The 24,127-nt window shown below is 38.9% G+C and overlaps 3 protein-coding genes across 4 annotated transcripts; 2 read left to right on the top strand and 1 right to left on the bottom strand.

The window, feature by feature from the left end:
• Nucleotides 1-3,983: 3,983 nt before the first annotated feature.
• LOC110886300 (probable serine incorporator) lies at nt 3,984-7,024 on the top strand. Of its 2 annotated transcripts, none has more exons than XM_022134085.2 (6): nt 3,984-4,314; nt 5,254-5,490; nt 5,697-5,808; nt 5,941-6,115; nt 6,203-6,440; nt 6,528-7,024. In XM_022134085.2, the coding sequence occupies exons 1-6, from the start codon at nt 4,140-4,142 to the stop codon at nt 6,821-6,823; spliced, it is 1,233 nt and encodes a 410-aa protein (XP_021989777.1). In that variant the 5' UTR covers nt 3,984-4,139; the 3' UTR covers nt 6,824-7,024. The 2 variants fall into 2 exon arrangements, with proteins under 2 accessions (XP_021989777.1, XP_021989778.1); XM_022134086.2 differs by having other exon boundaries at nt 3,986-4,314; nt 6,531-7,024.
• A 1,423-nt stretch (nt 7,025-8,447) lies between these two features.
• On the top strand, nt 8,448-13,162 carry LOC110886299 (uncharacterized protein At5g19025). Its single transcript, XM_022134084.2, has 2 exons — nt 8,448-9,170; nt 12,864-13,162. Exons 1-2 carry the CDS (start codon nt 8,524-8,526, stop codon nt 12,886-12,888), a joined length of 672 nt encoding a protein of 223 aa, XP_021989776.1. The 5' UTR covers nt 8,448-8,523; the 3' UTR covers nt 12,889-13,162.
• Nucleotides 13,163-13,612: 450 nt separating this feature from the next.
• Nucleotides 13,613-21,439, bottom strand: LOC110886297 (mediator of RNA polymerase II transcription subunit 33A). Its single transcript, XM_022134082.2, has 10 exons — nt 21,001-21,439; nt 19,415-19,525; nt 18,969-19,304; nt 18,197-18,501; nt 17,926-18,017; nt 17,288-17,838; nt 16,882-17,158; nt 15,644-16,295; nt 15,337-15,543; nt 13,613-14,891 (listed from the first exon to the last, which is right to left on the bottom strand). Exons 1-10 carry the CDS (start codon nt 21,276-21,278, stop codon nt 13,804-13,806), a joined length of 3,897 nt encoding a protein of 1,298 aa, XP_021989774.1. The 5' UTR covers nt 21,279-21,439; the 3' UTR covers nt 13,613-13,803.
• Nucleotides 21,440-24,127: the final 2,688 nt, after the last annotated feature.

Here is a 24,127-nt window from a genome sequence, read left to right as displayed (position 1 = left end):
TAAGTTATGGACATGTTCCGGAATGTTTGTTACAATTCAAATTGGCATACTTTCGCAGTTTGTCAAGTTTAGTCCCTGTAAGTGAATTAACTTGTTTTTGCCGTACCAAAGCCTTCAAAACTTATTTCTTAGTTATGTAAAGGTTATTTAAGGTATGTTAAGTATATGATGGTCTTCCGGAGTATTTGTCGCATTAAACTGAGTACGTTTACGCACTAGTTTGCGTATAATTCCCCAGAAAGTGTTGTAGGATTTGAAATTGAACAAGAACTGATATGTGCAAAAGATACACATATTTATACAAGATCCCAAGTATGAAATACAATATTTCATCGGCTTGGTATTTGTTTGACGGTCGCGGTGACACAGGTGTCACAACAGCCCTATTTATAGGCTCCAACAGAGGAAAGGGCTGGCCGATCGGCCAGGCATCCCGATCGGACAGCCTGCTCGATCGGACAGTCTGTCCGATCGGCTGGGCTGTTCGATCGGCTGGTAGCCTGATCGATCAACAGCCTGTTTTGGTTGTTTTTGGCGACGATTTCTGACATTTCGATTGAAGACGATACGAGTACGATAGAGTTTTCTAATCAAATTACTTTCAGTCCCAACTACTATATCTAACATACAATCATCTATATTTCACCCTATCCTTACGTTACCATTCGTCATAATTCGATCTTGTTTGCATTCGATTTGAGATTCGAGTTTTGATTCGAGTTTCGATGGATTCGATTGAATACCACACAAAGCATAAAGTAAGCACGCACAGGTAACACGTAAGGCACAGACATACACAAGTAATTTAATACCAGATTCGCATAATTCGAGTTTCGAGGTTGATGATGATTTGATTAACTTTATCGCATTGTTACTTCCTACTATTCACAGTCGTAAATCGGTCGTATTGAATAACATTCGATCATTTTTATTAGACAACACTTACTCCACATAATACAAAAATAAGAAAATAGCCTAAGAAGTCAAACTTTGACTTTGACTTTGACATTCGAAAACGCGGGGTGTTACAGGGATTGAGCCTGGCGGGGGGCTGGGTGACATGACTAGCTTTGGTTGGCTGGTTCAATCTAGCCGTTGGGGGTAGCAGTTGCTAAACTAAAAAAATCCACATGATTGGCTACGCCAAGCCACGCCACGCCAAGCCACACTTCTAGTTTTTTAGTATTATCTTGTGGATCTCACCCTCGTCATACCCCCAACCCAAACCCCTCCACACCTCCATAGTTTTATTATGTTTCGAAAACTATGAGGGTCTGTTTGGTACGGGGTAATGAAATGGACGAGTGAATGGAATGAACAAGAGAATGCAATAGATCATTACCATTCCATGTCTTGTTTGGTTACCATGTGGGAATGAAATGAATTATTTTTGTGTATTGTTTGGTAGGCACGATAAGCGAATGAATAAAATCAGCGGTGAGTTGTGGTGGATTGTGGGTGGCGGCGGCGGTGGTAGGTGGCGACGGTGGTGGGTGGTGGTGACGGGGGGTGCGTGGAGGCAAAGGTAGCGGTGGTTAGCGGCGACGGCGGTGGTTGGTTGTGGCCATGGTGGTGGCGTCGACGATGGTGGTGGGTGGCGGCGGCGACTTGCGTTGGCGGCGATGGTGGTTGGTGGCGGCAATGGGTGGCAACGGTTGTAACACCCCGTGTTTTCGAATGTCAAAGTCAAAGTTAAAGTCAAAGTCAAGTTTGACTTCTTTGACTGTAAATAGCCTATTTTATGTTTTAATTGTATTATGTGGAGTAAGTGTTGTTAATCAGAAGAATCGAAGTAATCAAACGTGTAATCGACGCGAAACGCTTATCGACCTTGAATAGTAGGAAGTAACAATGCGATAAAGTTAATCAATCAATAATCAAGTTAATCGAATCATCATCAAACTCGAAACTCGAATTAAGCCACTTTGGTATTATATATACGTGTGTGTGTGCCTTATGAGTTACTTGTGCGTGTTTACTTTATGATATGTGTGGTGATCAATCGAATCGAAACTCGAAACTCAATCGAACTCAATCGAACTCAATCGAAATCGAAATCGAATATGGATATAGATGCTTGTATGTAGATATAGTAGTTAGGACTAAAAGTAATTTGAATAGGAACTCAATCGTATTCGTATCGTCTTCAATCGAAATCGAAATATCAGAAATCGTCGCACCGAACGCCCAAAACAGGCATCGGATCGATCAGGCTTTCAGCCGATCGAACAGCCCAGCCGATCGGACAGACTGTCCGATCGAGCAGGCTGTCCGATCGGGATGCCTGGCCGATCGGCCAGCTCTTTCCCCTTTTGGAACCTATAAATAGCCCTGTCATTGTCATTCTTTCCACTTTTGGAAACTCTCTGACCGACCAGCTCGTGTTCTTCACTATTTCTCAGATTTCTCTCAATCCCGGTAAGATTTCATCCTAAATCTTGTACGTTTTTTTTCTATGCACACTTCTACACCTTTCTATCTTTCAAATCTTGATTTCTAACCGTGAAATCATCAAGATCCAAGTATTCTAGGATGATGTCATCATGGTGTTCTTCAAGAACTTCATGTTTTGGCCTCAATCCACCAAGAATCACTTGGATCTAACCGATTTCCACATAAACAAACAAAGATCTATCCTGGATCTAAACATTTACACGATGTAAAGGATTGAAAGATGGATTTTCCAACTTTCTTTCAGCTCTTTTACACTCAATGCCTTCAAACCGGTAGAAACGGAGCTTGAGCCAACTCACTAATCATTCTAGTAGTTGTGTGGTTCAAGATTCGGATTCTATCTACGAGGTTCACCGATTTCGGGTTAAACTTTAGACTCCATTCCGAACCGTTCACCGGCCGGATTTGGGTGGTTCCTGTCCGAGCAGGGGAAACAAGTAAGAACGAAGCTTCCATGGTTTAGCTCGTTGTCAAAATACCTCGATAAAACGTCAAACAACCAAGACAGTCAAGTGTTAGGCGAATAGGCCGGCCAGGTCCGGATGCTGACCGATCGAACAGGCTGTTCAAACGAACAGCCCAATCGATCGGACATGTCAGCCGATCGACCAGGCCAGCCGATCGGCTAGCAAATGGCCCCACACTTTGACAGTTTTATGAAGTATGGTATTGAACGAAGTGATGTTCGATCGAACGAGCTGTTTGATAACATTACTCATCAGATCATGAGATACTATGCTTCAACACTTAATCGATTTTCAACTCGTTCGACGTATTGGAGTGCCACCCGATCGAACATGTCGTCCGATCAGGTGACATCCCACTGAGGACCCATTAACTGGTGTACCTAACCGATCGGTTAAGCCGGCCGATCGAACAGACCGTTCGATCGATCGACCTGAAAGGCAAGGACACTTCAGTGTTCTCAAATACTACAACGAAAACTTCAAAAGGACAAGCCATCATACACAAACATATCCTACTCAGAGGAAGAAACAATCCACTCGAACAGTCCAACCGATCGAGCCTACCAGCCGATCGAACAGACTGTTCGAACGGACTTTCAAACCGAACGAACAACCCGTTCGATCGAACCTACTGTTCGATCGACCAGGTTGTTCGACCCATTTACACTTGTTTCCATTTTACGCGTTACTCATCGTTATGCTATCGAACTACTCAGGCTAACCCTACTCTCAAGCGCTCCCTTCAATCTATCAATCAATCGTTGTGAGTATACTCGAACTCTTTTTGCTTTAGCACTTTTGAGTGTTACATACGTTACTTATCTAAATCACAATCGAACACACTACTCAATTACTTTATACGCTAACCGTTCTGCATGTATTACGTGACTAAATGAATGCTTGTTGTTATGTTTACACGTGGAATGATGTCTACCTGCCTTAACGACGTATTACTATAGAACAACCAAACACCCCTATCTTCATTCCCTCGCAATCTCGTAATGTTCCGTTCCATTCCGCCTCTCGTTACCGCAAAACAAACACTACCTGATGTTTTGTCATTGTGACATTTACGTGCAATTATCCAAAACAATCAATCAAACCTCCCTCAACATCGCGAAACCAGTTACAGATCCATCATCAACCATACAAACAAAGGCACCTCCAAATCATCACCACCTTCGTCTTCGCAAGCAAGAACAATAACCAAACTCAACGATGTCGTGTTGTGTCGGATGCTGTGCGTCTTTGACCTGCGGTCTGTGCACATCAGCCGCATCAACAATCACGAAAAAGTCAGCTAGACTCGGTTATTGCGGTCTCTTCGGCCTCTCGTTAATCGTCTCCTGGGTCCTCCGTGAAATCGGCACCCCTCTTTTAAAGAAAATCTCTTGTAAGTTATTATTATTATTCCCCAAATTACATGTAATCGTAAATTAGGGTTTTCTTGTTTCATATTCTTTTTGGAACAATTGAATTAGGATATGATGTTTTTGGATGTTTAATTTCAGGTTTTTAGCTAAAAATAGGCTCTGGTATTATTATACTTGCTGTGAATTGGATAAGTGTTAATTGCTTAAAATAGCAAGATGTTTTACTTTTGGTACTGATTAAAGTCTTAGGTAGTGTTCGTTTCATAGAATCTAATGGAATTGGAATTTGCATAGGAATTGGAATTTGTTGGAATTGGAATTTCAATTTCATTCATGATGTGTTCGGTTGGCAAATGAACTGGAATGTACCGATCTTGGCCCGCCGATCGGGTGGGCCAGTTCGGTCGAGACGTTTCGGATCGGTAATGTGCCGGATTGGGTCGAAATGTTTCAGGCCGTGTCTGGTCGGTAACGTGCCGGGTCGGGTTGAGACATCTCAGGTCGTTAACGGGTCGAGACGTTTCGGTCATTAACGTGCCGGGTAGGGTTGAGACATCTCGGGTCGGGTTGTGACGTTTCCGGTCGAGTTAAATTGTTGCGGGACGGTGGCGGGCTGGGTTGGAGCTAGGCGGCGGCGGACTAGTTCGGGTCGAGACGTTTTCGACATCTGTGACCGGTCGAAGATTCCAATGAATTTACTTGAATTTCTTAAAAAAATTGGAAGGATTTTGAATTCCTTTACTTAAAGGAATTTATTTCCATTTCCAATTCCTTTACTAACCGAACACGATCAAGAATGGAATTGAGATTCCAATTCCTTCCTTTGTTAAAATGACCAACATAAGGAACGGAATCTAAATTCCAATTCCATCCAGATTCCATTCCATTCGGTGAAACGAACACTACCTTATAGTTACTCAATTTTACTGACCGTTAAGTTTTTGTTTTGGGGTTAATAGGGATCAATACTTCTGATACTCTTTCTGATGAATGGTTTCAAATGGAGGCTGTGCTGCGGGTCAGTTTTGGAAATTGTTTGTTTTTTACGATACTGGCGGTGATGATGATCGGTATAAAGGATCAGAACGATAGACGTGATGGCTGGCACCATGGGGGGTGGATTTTCAAGATTGTGATATGGGCTCTGCTTATTGTCCTCATGTTTTTCCTTCCGAATCCGGTTATATCGGTTTATGGTTAGTTTTAGATTCTACTAGATCACCAATGGAGATCATTACTTTATCCTTGTTACGTATAATTAGGCAATGATTGCAGCATTGTCCCCAATTCACCATCAGCTTAATCATTTTCTGTAATTCAATATAGTTTAGTTAATACTTAATATAATAAAAAGTTTTTTTTTTTTTTTTTTTTTTTTTTTTTTTTTTTTGGTAATATGCAGGATTTATTTCGAAATTTGGAGCGGGGGTCTTTTTACTGGTTCAAGTAATTATATTATTGGATGCTACGCATTCATGGAATGATGCTTGGGTTGCCAAAGACGAACAGAAGTGGTTAGTTCTACTGTTATAGAGCTACCATTTCTTCATATATATTTTTTTACTGAAATGGTAAATCGACGAACGGGTCAAGGCTAGTTGGTACTCTTTCTTCGTTTCTGATATATTTCTTATGTATACGTTCAGGTTTGTTGCTTTACTTGCAGTATCGGTTACTTGCTATATCGCTGCATTCACAATCTCAGGGCTGCTGTTTATCTGGTTCAATCCATCTGGCAACGACTGTGGTCTAAATGTCTTCTTTCTTGTGATGACAATTATTCTCGCATTTTCATTTGCTGTTATTGCACTGCATCCCGCGGTAATCATATGTTTAAAGTTCAAGACTTGTTTGTATTAATATTTTATGTTATGTTTGGATAGTTCTGATAATCTTATTATATAACAGGTGAATGGTAGTTTGTTGCCTGCTTCAGTTATTTCAGTTTACTGTGCTTATGTATGCTACACTGGTCTTTCTGCCGAACCTAGAGATTACGCGTGCAATGGTTTAAACAGTTCGAAAGCTGTCACCACCGGGACACTGATTATCGGCATGCTTACGACTGTTTTATCAGTTTTATATTCGGCTCTACGTGCTGGTTCTTCGACAACGTTCCTGTCACCTCCATCTTCTCCGAGAGCAGGTAATATATATAATCTTGATCATATATTACATACTTTTTTTCCAAATTGGATTTATGAAACTTAACATTTTAGTTTACGTTCCACAGCAGGTGAGCGATCACCATTTCTAGAGTCGGAAGAACTGGAATCAGGCAAAGGCAAGAAAGAAGTGGAAGCAAGACCCGTGAGTTATTCATACACGTTTTTCCATCTGATATTTGCATTGGCGAGCATGTATTCGGCCATGCTTTTATCTGGATGGAGCAGTTCAGAAAGCTCGGATCTCATTGATGTCGGGTGGACATCGGTTTGGGTTAGGATCTGCACCGAGTGGGTCACTGCTGGGCTTTATATTTGGTCACTCGTTGCTCCACTCATCTTCCCTGACCGTGATTTCTATTAGATATACGTTTGGTTATATCATGTTTTAGTATGTGGATATATTAGTGTGTGAAATGTAAATAAACGTGTGTGCGGGGGCTGTAAGAGCGAAGTGGCCGTTGTTTAAATGTTGGTGGTCGTTGTGAAGGTGTTCGTGAGATAAAGATTCTATTGTTCTCGTGTCTTTCCTATATATATGCTTAATAGCTATTTCTAGTAGTTATCCTAGTCCCATACTCGATTGTAAAACCGCATTTCGTATCTGTCTATGCAGTTATGACTATGAAATGGCGAGGAACTCTCAAAAGCTGTTGATCTCACGCCTCGTATAGAATTGAAGGCTAGTTATTATGATGTCGTGTTCATAGCTTGTCTAGGCAGCGATCTTGATGACTGTTGGAAATTTTCCGCAGGCGGGGGTTGGTAACACTTATAAAATTTTCGGGAGTCTTCGGTAAAAATTACACTACTAAGCGAAAAAAAAGTGGGGGGCCAGGGCTAACAACAAATTCACGAGATATCGTGGGTGTTTGGCATTCCTTCTCAAAATGACTTATTAACTTATTTAAGTCATAAGTGAGAACTCAGAAATTCTGACTTCTCAAAAATGACTTCTCACACACACAAAATCCTCTAAAATAAGCTAACCCAAACACTCAAAAAACAACTTATTAACTTTTATAAGTTAATAAGTTATAAATTGCTCCAAAATAAGCTAACCCAAACACCCCCATCATGTATTTTAAATCGGTTTAGGTGTGAAACTACACATATTTTAAACAAGTTTAGTATATTTACTACAATACTTTGGGGGGTTAGTATATTATACATAACTACAACTGAAATATAGGTCTACAGTGCCTGTCTGACGTTCATTGGCCAAACGTTTTTTTTTTACCTTCAAGTTTCATCATTGGCACTTATAACTTCTTAATTTTCTAAAGACTTTAATCGATTTTTACGTGTTACTATAAATTCAAGTTGATTTACGTTTCGACGTAAATTTGTTTTGAAATGAGTAGGCTAAGATATAATACTTTTTTTTTGCCTATTTATAGGTAAGTTTTGAGGGTGTATACGTTTTGACATAAATTTTGTTCTAAAACAAGTCGAGTCTAATATAATACATTTCCATTAGACGGTAAATTCGAGTTATTTTACGTTTCGCCGCTGCCACCGCCGCCGCAACGCGCCGTACCATTCTTTAACTTAAAACAATATTTTTTATGTGCTTATTTTTATGTATGTGTTGGTATAATTTCAAGTTGGTTTACATTTTAACGTAAATTTCTTTCGCAAATAAGTTGTGTCAGATATAACACGTTTTCGTGCTTATTTTTTATGTATGTTTTCAGTTCGTCTACATTTTGGTGTAAATTTCATTCGGAAACGAGTCAAGTAAAAAATAATACGTTTTCATTAGACGGTATCAATTCGAGTTACTTTACTTTTCGATAATGCCGAACAGTTTGTGATATTTACTAGTTTTTTACACAATACAAAATTCGGTTGTTAGAACTCTTTATAAAAAAAGAATAAAAGTGTCGGCTAACGTACGCACCCCCTCCTCCTTTCTCACTTTCGAAGTCAAGCGCCACGTGACAATAACATCACCACCATCGTAAAAAAAAAAAAAAAAAAAAAAAAAAAAAAAAAAAAAAAAACCTTCACCCCACCACCTGCATCTCTTCTCACCACCACCACCACCGTCCTTTCACTAACATGCGCCCCAACCTCCTCTCCTCCTCCTTCACCCCCATGGCCACCACCACCTCCTCCTCCCCTCACCACCACCACCACCACAAAAAATCCCCATCCTCAAACCCTAACCACTCCACCACCTGCTCTCACCACTCCCCTTCCGCAACCCTAGACATCCTAATCCTCATCCTCGTCCTCTTCTCCGGCGCATTCCTCATCTCCTCCTACTTCTCCTACATCTTCCACTCTCTCTCTCTCATCCTTCCTCCACTTTCTCTCTCCATCCTCATCGACTACTCCTCCATCTACCTCCTCGGTTTCTTCTTCTTCTTCGTCTTATCGATCATCGGACTCGAGATCTGCTGCGGAAACCGGTCCAGGAAGTGCGGGAAGCGAGGATGCAGAGGTTTAAAAAAGGCGATGGAGTTCGATTTGCAGTTGCAGACGGAGGAGGTGTTGAGATCTGGCGGTAGAAGTGTGAAGGAGGTGGAGGATTTGCCGTGGAAAGGCGGAAGTGAAGTGAATCCGGATTATGAGTGTTTGAGGACTGAGTTGAGGAAGATGGCGCCGGTTAATGGACGAGCCGTTTTGTTGTTTCGGTTGAAGTGCGGTTGTCCGGTTGCGAAACTGGAAGGCTGGGGACCGAAACGCGGCCGTAGGAGTAAGAAGTGAGTGTGTTTGTTGCTTTGATAACTAGTTGTGGTTGTGCATTGTTTGTTATAGTTGTGTATGGAACTTATTGTGTTTGTAAGTTAGGTTGCAGGTTTAGATGTATTTGGCGGTTTTAGATTAAGTGTTTGTAGGCGGAGATGTGTGGATTTACTGATTTAGTGCAGGTTTATTGATGGGAACATTTGGCATAGTTTTTGGGCTTGTTAGGTTAGTGAAATAATGATTTGTACCGATTTTGTGTGAATGAAGGTGGTTGATTGATGAGAAGAAGTGTGTGGTGGTAGTTTTTGTTTCGATAAGTAGGCTTGAATGAAACTGAAGTTGAACGAATTGGTTTAGGAAGGTGTGACTGTGTGATGTTTAGGGATCAATATAACATTTCTCTGATCGATAATTTTGCTTTGGTATGTACAATATGATATATGCTTGGTTTAAAAAAGCCCGCCTTAAGCGCAAATCGACCCTAGGCGCAAAGAGCTGCACCTTGTGTGACCTAAGGCGGGCTTTGTACAAAAAGCGAGCTTTTTGGAAAAAAATCCCACTGAGGCGCGCAATTTTTATACAGAAGGTGTTTTTGTGCTTTAAAGTGTTATACATGTTGCTAAAATGGTTTTACATTCAAGTGATTTATACATTAAATCATATATAAACCTTATTTATAACTAATATTTTGGGTAAGGGATGCTAAAAGCCTATAGGATATATATAAAAAATATATAAGCACCTTGCACCTCGTGTAGGAAAAGCCCTCCACTTTTGTGATTTGCGCTGTGTTCTTTGATTTTAGACCTTGTCGCTTTTGTGCGCTTCGCACTTTTTTAAACCAAGGATATATGATTTTATCTACTAGTAAACTGTCCTATGCTTGAAGGCAGAGGGTAAATGTTTTGGTGTTTCAGAGTTCTGATTTGTAGGATTAAGGCAGAAGGATTGATGGAATATTGAATATGGGAAATTAGGTATATGTGATGAAATGCTAGCTAGACAATTCTTTGACTGGAATATAGAAAATATATCAGTTTAGTTAAATACCACGAAAGTAACAAGAGACTGAAACTAAATAACTTTTTGGACACACGTATATACTAGCTTTAGAGTGTATGTTCTTTTATGTTTTTTTTTTCACGTATTTAGGGCGAGTTTAGTTGACACTGTTGGTGCTGTGGTATCTTTATTCAATTCTGCTTTGAACTGTTTTCTGTAGAGAACTCATGACTAGAGTTATCATCACCATCATCATTAATATCAGTTTTATCATTGTTTGTATGATTATTTGTTAATATTGTATATTAATACAAATTATGTGTTTCTGTTCATATAAGGGCCCTTGATAGTTAGTTTTCTTCCATTCGAGCATGGTTGGATAAGATATGATAACAGTCAAAGAGATATAGTTTCTATGTGCTGATACATGTAAGTCCTAACATATTATACACTACGTCGTGCGTTGTTCATTGATTTTGACTGTTTGCAATAAAATGATCAGATTTTTGATAAAATCTGTTATGTCACAATACTTGTGTATATCCAAATACTTGTTCAGGTGTTTTGAGATCACTGAGGGTTAGGGCCATGTTCTCATTTGTTGTGGCAAGATGACACATTCTAACAACACCTAAGCTATTACTTTGCTGCCATTTCTAATATTCATGGCTGCTAGCTGAGTCTGTTGGTTTGCATTGCTTGGGTCTTACTGTCTTAGTTCTTAAGCAATATCAACCCATCTATGTGCGCTTTTCTTAAAAAAAGCCCACACTTTTTTTGCTCCTTGCGCCTAGTCTCCGGTTGTATCTCTAATAGGTCAAATGGATTTAACGATAAAGGAAACATGATGTATTCAAATGCTTAAAATCTCTTAAACCGCTTTACCAAAGAGTTTAAATAATTAGTGTTTTCATATTTTAGCACACATATTGTTTATATATGGCAAATAAAAAAATATTAGTGTTTGTGGTCCGGTCCAACCTGGCTTAACGTGTCATGGGGTCATCTATTGAGGCATCCCGTTGTTGTTATTGGTTGCCTGAGGACTGGTCATTTCGTCCCGATTATTGATACGGGTCACTACCCGCCATGGCCTCATTAGGGGAGTGGTTCCAACTCTCGACCAATGGGACCCATGAAAGTGCGAACACTTTTTGGTATTATTTTAATTAATTGTTGAGGCACCCCTGAGACCTGAAGGATACGCAAGAGTAGATAGAAACCCGGGCTGTTCAATTTGGGTTTTAAAAAACATGCCTAGGCGTGAGGTGCACTTTAGTGCAAGTCCTTCAGCTTATGATTGTCGGAGGTGATCAGTTTACAGAAAGCACATTTGAGGCGCCAGTAAAAACGCATTTAGGCGTGCCTCTTGTACATGTGAAGATTTTGTGCATCAAATTGTTGTGGATATAGCTTTTTAGGCTGTACATATATGTTATTATATGCTAAATTATATATAAAGCTTATATATACTAAAGTTGGTACGTGATGATAGAAACACGTGAGAAATATAATTTTATATTTATATAAATACCTTGCACCTCGCTTTGTGAAGTGGTGCACTTTTGCGCTTTGTGCTTTGGCTTGGGATTTTATTGTTTCTACTTTCTAGTTGTCTCACCCTCTCTAAAACTGAGGGTTCAACACAATGAGTAGATGTCATCTTCAAACATTTGGCACATCACATTTCGTTAACCACCAAAACATGCATGTCCTTGTGCATCGTTTGTCTGCAGTAGCACCCTGAAAAAATGACGTTAGTTTATCTTCGGCTAAAGGGATGCTCATAAGCATTGATCCTAGGGTACATCGACAATTCATATTTGGGATTAGTCCTTCGCGTCCATGTCGGTTTTTTGCAATCCATGGCTCTAGTTTACAACAACTAGTTATCCTCTTGATTGGTTCTGTTGAAACACGCTTCATTGTGGGTACTACATGTCCACCAAGTACCACCATTAGCATCTTGACATGGATGACTAGAATAGAATATGATCATTAACTTGGGTTGGTCTTCCCCTTGGATTCCGACAACGACAATCGACTTGGGTGAAACACACAACGTTCTACAACTTTATGTCACTTTGATACTCTCAGTAGCCAAGATCTTCGCTCTCTAGCTTTATCACCGTCTTTGAGCAATTTCATCTTACATTTGATTCTTCTAGCTGCGAGTCGTGGCCGTCTATGTTGCTAGTCATGGGAACCACCATTTAGATCCTCTCTCACCACAATTAGCCAACATTTAAGAACTTTTAGGATGGTGACTTTGACTTGCCAGCTACTCAAAAGCTTGATCCCGTTGAGACTTGAGATACACCACTTGTCATGGGGTCATCTATTGAAGCCTTGTGCAGCATCCTCGGTTGCTCAAGGACCAACCGTTTTGTTGCGGTTATTAATATGGGTCACTGGTTTTGTCATGCCATGACTCTCTAGAGGAGTTGCCTCGACTCTTTAATTTAATCTTGAGACACATAGGATACGCAGGAGTAGCCAGAAACTCAGGTGGTTTGATTTTGAAAACATCGAGTGTGTGTAAACTTATACATTTGTGTGTTTTGGGTTGTATGCTTTGCAAAGATTACCTGCTGTCTGTTTTATCTTAATGTTTCTTGTGTTGTTTTTAGTAGGTTTCCTTTTTAATCACCTTTTTTTTTGTATACATAACTACATTAACATGTAATTTTCTTTTCTTTTTGCAGGAATTTGAGTCTGAATCATGGCTGATGTTTGAGAACGCTTAACGCTGATACGAATGCGATCAGCAGCGCTCACTTCTTATGTTTGTCTGTTATCGTTATTACCATTCCAGAAAATGGGTTGATTCTTGTTTCTGGATAACTTAAAACTAACACTTGTTCAAAGATGTAGTACCCTTCATTCATTGTGAACCAGGTTTGGTTGGTATATGAACTGGGTAATACCAAATTAATTATGAATAATAAACACTGAAACATTTTAATTCCATTGTAACGTAAGCTCAATCGCTTGTGGGGTGGAAGAGAGGAAAGCATAGCCAAAAGTACACTTATCGGTAGACTATTTCGGCCATTGCCTGCAATACAGTAAACTACGTTCCGCAGGTCAAATGAAGATGTTTGGTCATTCAATCTTTTGATTCTTAAATTTTTCACTTTTATGCTCTACTATGAAACCACTTATAAAATCATTTTAAAGTTGTGAACTGTTTTGACACTTATACGTATTGCTTAAATGTTAATGGCGGTTTTAACAGCCTCTCTTTCTCCTACTCGCGACCTACGAGCATCCTTTTATATGCTACGTAGAAGTGCTTATGTGATTCTCGTATTTCTCTACTTAAGATCGTATTTTCTATTGAATACACTCCTATACATGTGTAATGTTTCAACTCTACGTCACTCGAGTATATTAAGTTTGTTCGTGCTGACAAGAGCTGTTTGTGGAAATGCCTGAAAGAGAGATGGTACCATTTTCAAGATTATCATATCATATCTTTTACAAGTTGAATGGGAGAGTTTTGAATTGGGTTTAAACTTTAAAGTCAACACATAAGTTCTATTGTCACACTGATGAGAAATTGAGAACTAATGTACAGCTAAATCTAAAACACTTTACAAAACTTGACCTGAAAACCGAAATCAGTTATATAGATCTACCACACTATGAATCAGTTTGAGCAATAAGTTCAGCAGCTGCACCCATTGTACCAACACCGCCCGATTCCAGCAACTTAAGAGCAAGTTCGTCCTCATTCCATTGCCTCAACCCTTTACTCAATCTCTTCAAAACCTCCACATCAACTTCCACCACCCAATCAGCCATGCAACCCAACATCAAGTTTAAAAAACCCGTAACGTACGAATGCCAAGTAATCGGATCACACCCGAGTGTTATCTTCCCATTAAGTGCACTTGCCAAAAAATCCATGTGGGACCCGAGAAATCTAGGCCGCCACTTGGATGCTGACGTGGACGAGTCGACACCCCAGGCAAATGCTCCACAAAGTACTGTAAAGTACCCAAGAGCGTACCCGGATAGCATTGAAACCGGCCCACCTGTTTCCTCTCGGTGAGCGGATATAAACCAAGACGGTAATGTCTCGTTTATTAACGACTGGACTAATCCTTGACCTCCGGATATCCATAGTATTGAAGCTGCTAATTGAGCAGCTAGTTTGACTTTGGTCAAACTAGTAGCAAGTGAAAGCTGTCCATATTTTGTTTCTTGTTTACCTTTGGGAGTTGTAGCACCACTAGAAGCTATATCTTTCACACATTGGATAAGTAAAGATATAATATCTTCTCTAAGAAACATTATATCTCTAATCGAACGATAAACCCGTAAATATAGAAACCCGGGTGCTACCGGAGATATTTCCCCGTATAAGTTGGACCCGAACCCATGCCCGAGAAGCGCTCCAACGCCACCGTGGGTTGAAACAAGAGAATTGTTCAACCCAAGTGTGGCTGTGAAGCAACTTTTAAGAAGCTGATATACTGCATCATTGTCGTGGAGGAAAACCGTACGCGAAGCTGAAAAAACAAGAAAATCACTCCATTTTTTTGCTTTTTGGGTCCATAAAGAAGCCACGATCGGCATGCACGGCCATGGGCAACCGGCTGCGAGTGATTCTAGGGCCGGGCCTGCGAGATCAAGAAAGCGTTGTGATGCTTTATCGAGTTTGTACGTTATGGTGACGCTCACAAAGGCAGCTAAGGGCAATGGGAGAGTAAATGGTGAACTTATCCCTGCAAAAGAAAGTCAAAGCCAAGAAAAAAAGTCAAACATTACCGTCGCATACATCAGAAAAGGCGTTTAATTAGGGCCGTCCCCAAGAATGATAAAAAAACTTTTGGGCCTCGTGCAAGATAAAAATTGGGCCCCCTCCCTATAATATAAACTTATCAATTATATATCCAAAAATCACAATGCGACGTTAATTGATTAATTGTTATAAAATAAACAGAACAATAGTAGTGTAGCGAATAATCATTTTTAGTGGGTTCAAATTTTGGACCTTCAGCAGATTTGGGCCCGTTTCAGAATTTGATAGGTAAATAGGTTTTTCTATTGGGCCTTTTATTATGTATATAATATAGAACTTATAAAAACTTTTCGGGCCCTCGCCTGGCTTGGCCGGCCCAATACCCTCCCCCCCCCCTCCCCCCGCATGTAATGTTCTAAAGCTCGAACCTGCAAAAAGGCGGGGAACGTTAACGTTTGTGGCAGCCAGGATATTCTTGATATGTTCTTCGACATTCGAAAGATTTGCAGCTGGACTTGGCCAATCCGATCCGTTCATAAATACCGGTTTCCAGACACCGCGCGACACTTCAGCCGAGAAATAACTCACAATGATTGCCAAAGATGCAGGAAGAAAGTCTGCCAAATCTTTAAGCCCTGCAAAAACAAGATCATGCAGACACAAAACCTTATAAGTCAGAACCCGAAAAAGACTATAAAGTCACAGGAATTGATTGATGATACAATGTCGGCCGACCTGTACATAGCTCGCGAGGGGATAATCGTCCATGCGCGCACGCTGTTAGCGCAGCATCGACTACAAAAGGAACCGCTTCAAGAATATCCCAAGCAGGTAGTTTAGGCCACAAAGACGTATCGTCACTTCCGGGCCCAGACGAACAACTACTTCCCGATACGGAATTCAACGGTTGATTTCTGTTTATCTTTCGAAACATCATGTTTAGAAGGCTATCAACAATCTGATGAACAGGCGAATGAACTAGACCCGAAAGCGTCGAAGCTAAACACGCTTGATGTTGACGATACCACGCTTTTAGCTTCGGAAACGAATCAACGAACATGGGATTCGGGCACGATGCTTTCGCTACTGCTGATAATCGTCTTCTGTTTCGATCCTCGTATAAACTACCAGACGAAACTAACTGGGAATTCCGCATTAGTAACAGGTATTCAGGAGTGAGTTGCGATCCCACCGGAGGTACATCTCCGACCCCGTATTCAAGCGGAGGGTGGTTGAACCTCCATAGCTTTAGAAGAAGTGCGAATGCGTTTGAAAACACAGCGTACGCCGAGATCTCTTCTCCGGTTGTCAAAGTCCATGATATATTCGGTACACATGATCCAAACACTTCGCATATTGGCATCAAAGAACCAGCAAGGTGTGGAACCTGCAACAACCCGAATAAAAAACGAGTTCAAAACTACTTCAAATATAAGTTATTCGGGTTGGATGTGTAACCCAGCGTCGGTACGCGCGTAACACATTATTGGACGCGTACTGGCGCTAGTTACGTGTTGAGCGCTTGGATAAGTGTGTGCCAGGGCCGAGTCAAGTGGCACCAGGCTCACGTTTCCCAGCCACCGTACGTGTAACATTGTAACTGGCGCTGCATGCGTAATTGACATTTAAACATGCGTAAACCGACAAAAGATCGCGTGTAACCAGTGCTGAAAGCCAGAAAGTTAAAATAACCATTTTTTAAAAAGAACCCATTCTGACCCGAAACCCGTTCCGACCCGAACCCGCTCTAGCCCGAAACCCATTCTGACCCAAATCCGTTTCAACCCAAACCTGTCCCGACCCGAACCGAACCAAAATAACCCTTGAATTGACCCATTTAGACCCTAACTCGTTTGGGCCCGAACCCGTTCTGACCCGTAATCCAAACCCACCTGACCCGACCCGTTTGCCAGGCATAAATATAACCAAAGTACCCATCTATTGATTAGTAAACGCGCATCGGATGAACTTACGAGTCCGTGTAACGAGAAGATCTGAACGCAGTCGATGGGTGCTATACCGACAAGAAGGACGTTAAGCATGGGTGCATAAGCGATAAGATGGCTGTCATTTCCCGAATAATTCGCCGGCAGTGGAGGCGATAATAATCTCGTAATGAAGTAAACACTATGCTCCTGCACATTCCAACCGCGAATCAAAGAGGCACCGCAAAGAATAGTAGCGGCAGCTATCTTGTCATCGTCAGATCCATTAACTGCAATCTCGAAAACCTTCTCGAGCTCTGCTAAGCTTCCATCAAATCCATTAGCTTAAATTCAGTTCCTTTTTCGTTTACTAAATCTCGAAATCCGTTAATTAGCTTAAACAGTTTATAAAAAACCATGTGTACAAAATACAAATGCTTTGAATTATACATACCTTGAAGCAGGTTCAGAAACGAGAGCGTTCGTCATGACTGGAGTGAGTGGTGCGCCTTTCATGAACGTTGACCAGCCCGGGACTTGAGCTGGCACGCCATGCGGGATTTGGTTAATACGACCTGTTACGTAACCTGGCCAGTAATACGCTGATGTATCCAACAGGTTTCTTGCGATACAAGCCTCGACTATCAAATGGTGCAAGTTTCCAGCTGCAATATCTTTCGTGTTGACCAGGTCAAAGTATGCGCTGCTACCGACGTTATTGCCGGATATGATCATCACTGCTCTTGCAGCAGCCTGATTGGCGGCGGCAATAACCGCCTGAGGTGGAGTCAGCAAGCTCTGATAGTCACCCAAACTTTGTAAACTTGACACCAACTCCATACGGCGGTTTTCTTTGCAAGTTTGTGTTGTTTGGCAGTTAATATTGTTTTGTGACAAACTTTCTTCGTCCTCGATTAAATCAGAAACCACTAAAGTTGTGATAGACAATAACATGCATAAACGTGTATCCAAACGCGGCATAGGACCTTCAATGGGATCTCTTTCCTGAAAACAAACGAGACGATTAAACATCCAAATTTGCGGGGTGTTTTGATACGCAAAAAAAAGACTAAATTTGATAGAAATCCGAACCCTTTGAACAAGCCGAAGAGCGGCCATCCAAAGACCGAGAAAACACTCGTGCCAACTGGTTCCATGTAACGCTTGAAGAGCTTTTACATGACCTGTAATAAGAGAACATAAAATCTTTATTCAAAGTTTTTGATTAAATATTATTGATATTATTTTTTTTATTTTATTATTTTTTTTAACCAATTTAAGGTTATATATATATGAACTGGCCGAGTTACATCAATATCGCAGGTAAGCGAGCAACAAGCTGCGCCGCTTGATATAAACTTACGTGTGATAATTTCGATGGCGCTTGTTGTATCGACTTGTGAACCATCCATGGCGTCTTCAAGCGCAAGATCGATAGGAATCCACAGTGAAGAACCGCTGACTTTATGAGAGATACCGGCAGATGAAGACATAATCGTGTGAATTTCTTGCAAATAATTCGCTTTTTTTCCTTCAGACACAACTTTATGATCATCTGATATTAACTGAAGCAGAGTTTCTGGTGTCATCACCTTTGAACTTCTTAGCGCTGACGAGTTGACCGCAAGAACCTCTATATCCTGAACCAAACTTCTCCAATGTGTGGGCCTAATGAACATTAAAAAAAATTAATTTATGTATATCTAGGGTAGGGATCCTGTACATTAATCCAGAAGTGTAAGAAGTGTATTATAACACTATATATAACACTATATAACACCATATAAACACCGTATAACACTATGTAACACCATATAACACCATATAACACTATGTAACACTATATAACACTATATAACAAATATAACACTATACATCTATCATAGACATGCTATCAGACAAAATATAGTGTTATATTTGTTATATGGTGTTACATAGTGTTATATGGTGTTACATAGTGTTATACGGTGTTTATATGGTGTTATATAGTGTTATATATAGTGTTATAATACACTTCTTACACTTCTGGATTAATGTACAGGATCCTATATCTGTATATCTATATGTATGAATTTCAACTATATATGTATTAAATTTTACTATAGATAGCAAGTATCAAAGGATTAAGTTCTGACATGTTTCGGCGAGCCAGCAAAAGAATCCTGGAAGTTATTTTACTCTGCAGGAAAAGCCCGATCAGCTCAACCGCCATAACTGTATTTCTACTCTGCAAAATCTCAATCCTCTTTCCACCGTAGCTACCGGAATCTTCTATCTCCATGTCTTGAGGAACATTCCATTTATGTGTTCTTTCTTTGGTAAGTTCTAGAAGCCCCTCATCTCCTAATGCCGCCTCTACTAACTGCCAAACAACTGCAACTATAAACTCAAGTAATACGCTGCCCGGATCGTTGACTTTAGTGCCGAATATCTGAGAAAGATTGAGAACAATGTCTATTGAATTCATGATCCTGCATTAACAAGTAGTTCATGAATAATAGTTAACTTTTTTTTTTTTTTTTTTTTTTTTTTTTTTTTTTTTTTTTTTTTTAAGAGGAGAACATTCCGAAAGAAGGCTTACACTTCATAGTTTTTAAATTCTACATGTGGTTTGAGTTTAAAAGCATGTCTCTTTAGGAGTTCCATATATAGCCGAAACGCTGCAGGTTGAGTATGTCGCATCGGAATAACCCTGTTTAAAATAAGTTATAACAATTTAGAAAAAAAAAAAAAAGATTCAAGAAATTGAATTGTAACAAGGGTTACACTGTATTCTTCTAAGTTCTAACATTATTGCATACAAATTAGTAATCATGTGTCTTGGATGTTAATTATCTTTATGTATTGTACTTGATATATGATAAATGTGTGTACTTTGTAACATGTAGAATGATGAAAGTAATGGTGTCAAATGATAATGAGAACCCTCACCCCACCACAACCACATATACACACTCACTTAAAAACACATAGAGAAGGACAAAAGTTCATATTATCATAGAGACAAAAAATGCATATTATTCGGAGTAAATTACAAAAATCGTCCTTTATGTATGTCACTTGTTGCAAACTGTGTCCTTTCTCTTCAACAATTACAGAAAACGTACTCGATGTTTGCAAACTCTTGCAAGTTATGTCCTTTAGCCTAACTCAGTTAATTTTTTGTGGTTAAATCTGACCAAATGGACCTCACATGAGAGTAAAATGACCAAAATACCCTCACGTGGGGTCCATTTGGTCAGATTTAACCACCAAAAATTAACTGAGTTAGGGCTAAAGGACATAACTTGCAAGGGTTTGCAAACATCGAGTACGTTTTCTGTAATTATTGAAGATAAAGGACACAGTTTGCAATAAGTGACATACATAAAGGACGATTTTTGTAATTTACTTTAAGTAGAAAACTGTGAGAACCGCGTAGTGAGTTATACTTAGCGCTTTAAATGTGATATACAAAACGATTTTTAACCACTTTTCTTTCTCTCTCCCACACATGTGATCATCATCTTCCATAATGCTACATAAAACATGGCCCTATATGATATAAACAAATATGTAGATCCATTGCAATTAAAGTTGCATTTATTTGAAACAAAGAGCTATATGAACAAAACAGAGGCCAATGAATCAATGGAGTTTTTAAATAGGATTCAAGAAATATTAAAATTTTGGATTCTTAGAAATTGTTGCATGAGGGACCCACATAATTAAATTCCAAACAAATCAAAATCAACTCTCAGAAACTAAGAAAAAAAACTAAGAGATGATAACAATGTTGAAATAAAGAAACCATAGTAATAGGTTATAGCCTAGTGGAGATGGATATGATCGGGTGGTTCTGCTGGTGGCAAGATGATACTCTAGTGGTCCGTCAGTGATCCAAATTTACCGTTAAAAAAAAAAGGTTATAGGCCCAGCTTCAAGATTCAATCTTGAAGAAACTACAAATCAAGAACATTTCCAATTACCTATTGATCAACCTTCCAAAAATAGAAACTTTTTATTAAAAAATCAAGAACACATAACAAGAATCTCAGAAGAACTTTAAAAACCTTCCAAAGATGCAAACTTTTTTCACAAAAACAATCAAGAAACGCATGACAAGAATCTTGAAACAATGAAATAAAGAACCCATGAAACAAAAGTTGAGAAAAAGAGAAAGAAAACCTGGTAGATAGAAGAGCAAGAACAAGCAAAGGAGGAACTATGTTAAAGATCAAAGCTTTTTCCAAAAACTTCCAAGAAATGGGATTATTATTATCCCAACAAATGTGAGAAACCAGAAGATTGGCTAATTCTGGTGAAGGAAGAGATACACCAGCTGAGTTCAACTGTGAAGAAAGATGGATAGCCCATATCATAGGATCACTGCCTTTATCCTGTGATTTCTTTGTTAACTCTAGGATACTGTCCCATAATCTCAAGGTCCCTAAGGACACAGCCATTAGTGGTACATATGATTCTTCTTATGCTTATGTAATTATATATGTGTATCTTTTCTTGCAGAGAGAGAGAGGGAGAGAGAGAGAGAAAGGGTGGCTTTGGGATAGATGTGTGTAAAATGGTCTGAATTTTGGAAGTCAAAATTGAAGGCAAAGGGTTAACTAGTGTGCAAGTGGTGGCAGACAAAAGTACTTGAATATATAAAGTAAATGGGCAGAGTAGAAAATGGTCTTTTAACAGAAAAATGGCACTTTATCTTTAGAATTTAGATGCTACCTTTAAATATCAGATTGGATTCATGTATAATTTATTGAAGGTGTTCCACTTCTCTTAATAAGAACCAATATATTATTAGCTTTCTTATCTAACTAGTGTTAAGCGCTGGTGGGGTGTAAAACCGTGTTATCAGTGTTGCAGGGTCGGAGGCGTAAAACCATGCTAAGTAGCAACCGAACCTTGACCAAAACTAGGAAAAAATGTAAAACAAAAACACGTATTTTTAACACCAAGCGACTCACGTGACGTAGAAGCTACCAAATATCATGACCCGCGAGTTTTGACGGAGCCATTAAACCATAAAAAATAGGGGTAAAAACATTGAAACATACGCGCGCGTTGGAGCGTCTTAACTCGCAAAGTTTAGAACGAATCATAAAATGACATATTTGTAAAATATGTAAAGTATAGGGGACCAATGTTAAAAATTGAAAAGTATTGAGGTTAAAAAATAGAAAGTGTTTGTGATTAATATATAAAAGATGAAAACTATTAAGGTTAAAAGTGTAAAAGATAAAAAGTAAAACAAAGTTGAAGAGTAAAAAAGGTTAAATAGTCAAAGTAAAATGAAATTTGAATATGTGAGGGGGGGGGGGGGGGGGGGGGGAATATTTGATAATTAATATAGTTAATTAATAGGGATATTAGATTTAAATAACCTTAACTTCCACCAATTGGTCAATAGCACTCTCAACTTTCGATATATACCACACAACTCACAGCTTTCAACGTATTGGTCGATAACACTCCCAAACTAACTCAATTTGCTGACATCACGTCATCAAAAAAGTCAAGTTAGATACCACGTCAGCTGCCACATCATAAAAAAAGCCAAGTAAGATGCCACGTAATCAAAAAATTCCACATCAGATGTCATGTTACCAAAAAACTAACTGGGTTAGAAATATACACTACATATATTATCATAATTACCAGCAATCCAATCTTTTTATATTGCATAAATATAAAATATGGAAGATGAAAAACATGTCGAATTCGTTAAATGAGGAACGACCTTCGTTAAAAATGCTGTTTTGTCATTTTCTATAATTGTTTTTAGAAGTTGTGTACAACTTAAGATATGTTGCATAAAGTAAAAAAATTAAAAAAATAATATTTTATAAAACTAGAAATCATCCTCTATAAGTCACAAAATTAACGAGAAGAAATTTTGGAATCACACACCTGTTTGTATTGGACTTGTAAGCTACTTTTCATCCAACAATACTTCCAAATGGGTGGTGTTTTGTGTAATTATTATAACTAAGAACACATAAAATATTAAGAAATTTAAAACTAGAAGCATTATCTTATTTAATAATAACAATTGAGTTTAGTGTCTATAATATTAAATTACAGATCCAAGGACATGTATCATGTGATGATGCTAAACACCATGTTGACTAGATAATTTGAGTATTTATATAGAAATTATATCTAATATGAAAGTGACTTTATCTTCTTTTATATATCATATAAAAGTTTGTTCAAATTAAATTTTCTTTTCATATATGCATACATTCTAGCTTTTTAAAATACTCATATTACCAATTTACCATGTCATTCTATACTTCTCTTTATCCCTCTTACTTTCTACTACGAATAACAACACAAGTGTAATACTATGAAGAAAATACAATGTAACACAAACAATTAAATATTCTAGCTAGATGCCTGTAATTTCTTTGACATCACTAGACAATAGAAATGTAAATATTTTCGATATTCTAGTAATAAATCTCCGAGCCAAGATATTATACCAGAACCGGCATAATTTGTACATTTCAAAATCCTCAACTTCATCTTTCACACTCGTATATTTATTCTTATCTTATCTCTGTTTCATATATTCTTTATCCGTTTATCTTTTTGTAGAGGTTAACCACAGAGTTTATGTTGAAGCTCTTAGGAATGATCAATGTCATGAACTCCTATATTTATTCTTATATCTGTTACATACATTCTTTTTGTGCTTATATTCTCATAGAGGTTAACCATAAAGTTCATGTTGAATCCCTTACAGATGATTCAATGTCATGAACTCAATCGATAGTGGGTGTCACGTCGATTGCACGTACGATAGATTTGTTCCAACCGTATTAACAACCAACAAGGTTGACGATATAGTCCAAAATCGATAGGACACAACGACTATGAAAATAGAATTGTAGGTACGAGAATATTAGCTTAATATGGTCAAATTTGATATATTAGGTGTGAATTTAAAAAAAAGGTCAAGTTAGATATAACTTTTTGCATAATTGGATGAATTACTAACATTTTGGGACCAACATCAATATTTGAAATTTTGTTCTTTTGCAATTATGGTAGTGGGAAAAAAGTATTAGAAGGGACCTATTGTGGTTTTGGTATACTTTTTTATATTAGAAATATGCAATTATATATTTGCAAAAAAAAATCAACAAAATTCCAAGACTGGTGGGTTGTGGCGTTGAAAGTGGTTTAACGCCGGCTACACCACCCTGGCTCGGTGTTGGGTTTGGTGTTGGGCTTGGCGTTGCCCGCTAGGCGTGTATATTCTGCCTGGCGTGGGGCGGGGGGTTGGGTGACGTGG

This window comes from Helianthus annuus, chromosome 10 (genome assembly GCF_002127325.2).
Source record: "Helianthus annuus cultivar XRQ/B chromosome 10, HanXRQr2.0-SUNRISE, whole genome shotgun sequence".
NCBI classification, from domain to species: domain Eukaryota; kingdom Viridiplantae; phylum Streptophyta; class Magnoliopsida; order Asterales; family Asteraceae; genus Helianthus; species Helianthus annuus.
This window is presented reverse-complemented; position numbering and strand designations above follow the sequence as displayed.

Bases quoted from the DNA above. Each gene is read 5' to 3' on its own strand.
- LOC110886300 (XM_022134085.2), top strand. From the start codon at position 4,140: ATGTCGTGTTGTGTCGGATGCTGTGCGTCTTTGACCTGCGGTCTGTGC. The intron at 5,809-5,940 runs GTTAGTTCTACT...GTATACGTTCAG, and splicing joins GCCAAAGACGAACAGAAGTG to GTTTGTTGCTTTACTTGCAG. The intron at 6,441-6,527 runs GTAATATATATA...TACGTTCCACAG, and splicing joins TCCATCTTCTCCGAGAGCAG to CAGGTGAGCGATCACCATTT.
- LOC110886297 (XM_022134082.2), bottom strand. From the start codon at position 21,278: ATGGCTGTGTCCTTAGGGACCTTGAGATTATGGGACAGTATCCTAGAG. The intron at 18,502-18,968 runs GTCAGAACTTAA...AATGTTCATTAG, and splicing joins TTGCTGGCTCGCCGAAACAT to GCCCACACATTGGAGAAGTT. The intron at 14,892-15,336 runs GTTCGAGCTTTA...TTTCTTTTGCAG, and splicing joins CGTTCCCCGCCTTTTTGCAG to GGATAAGTTCACCATTTACT.
- LOC110886299 (XM_022134084.2), top strand. From the start codon at position 8,524: ATGCGCCCCAACCTCCTCTCCTCCTCCTTCACCCCCATGGCCACCACC. The intron at 9,171-12,863 runs GTGAGTGTGTTT...TTCTTTTTGCAG, and splicing joins CGCGGCCGTAGGAGTAAGAA to GAATTTGAGTCTGAATCATG.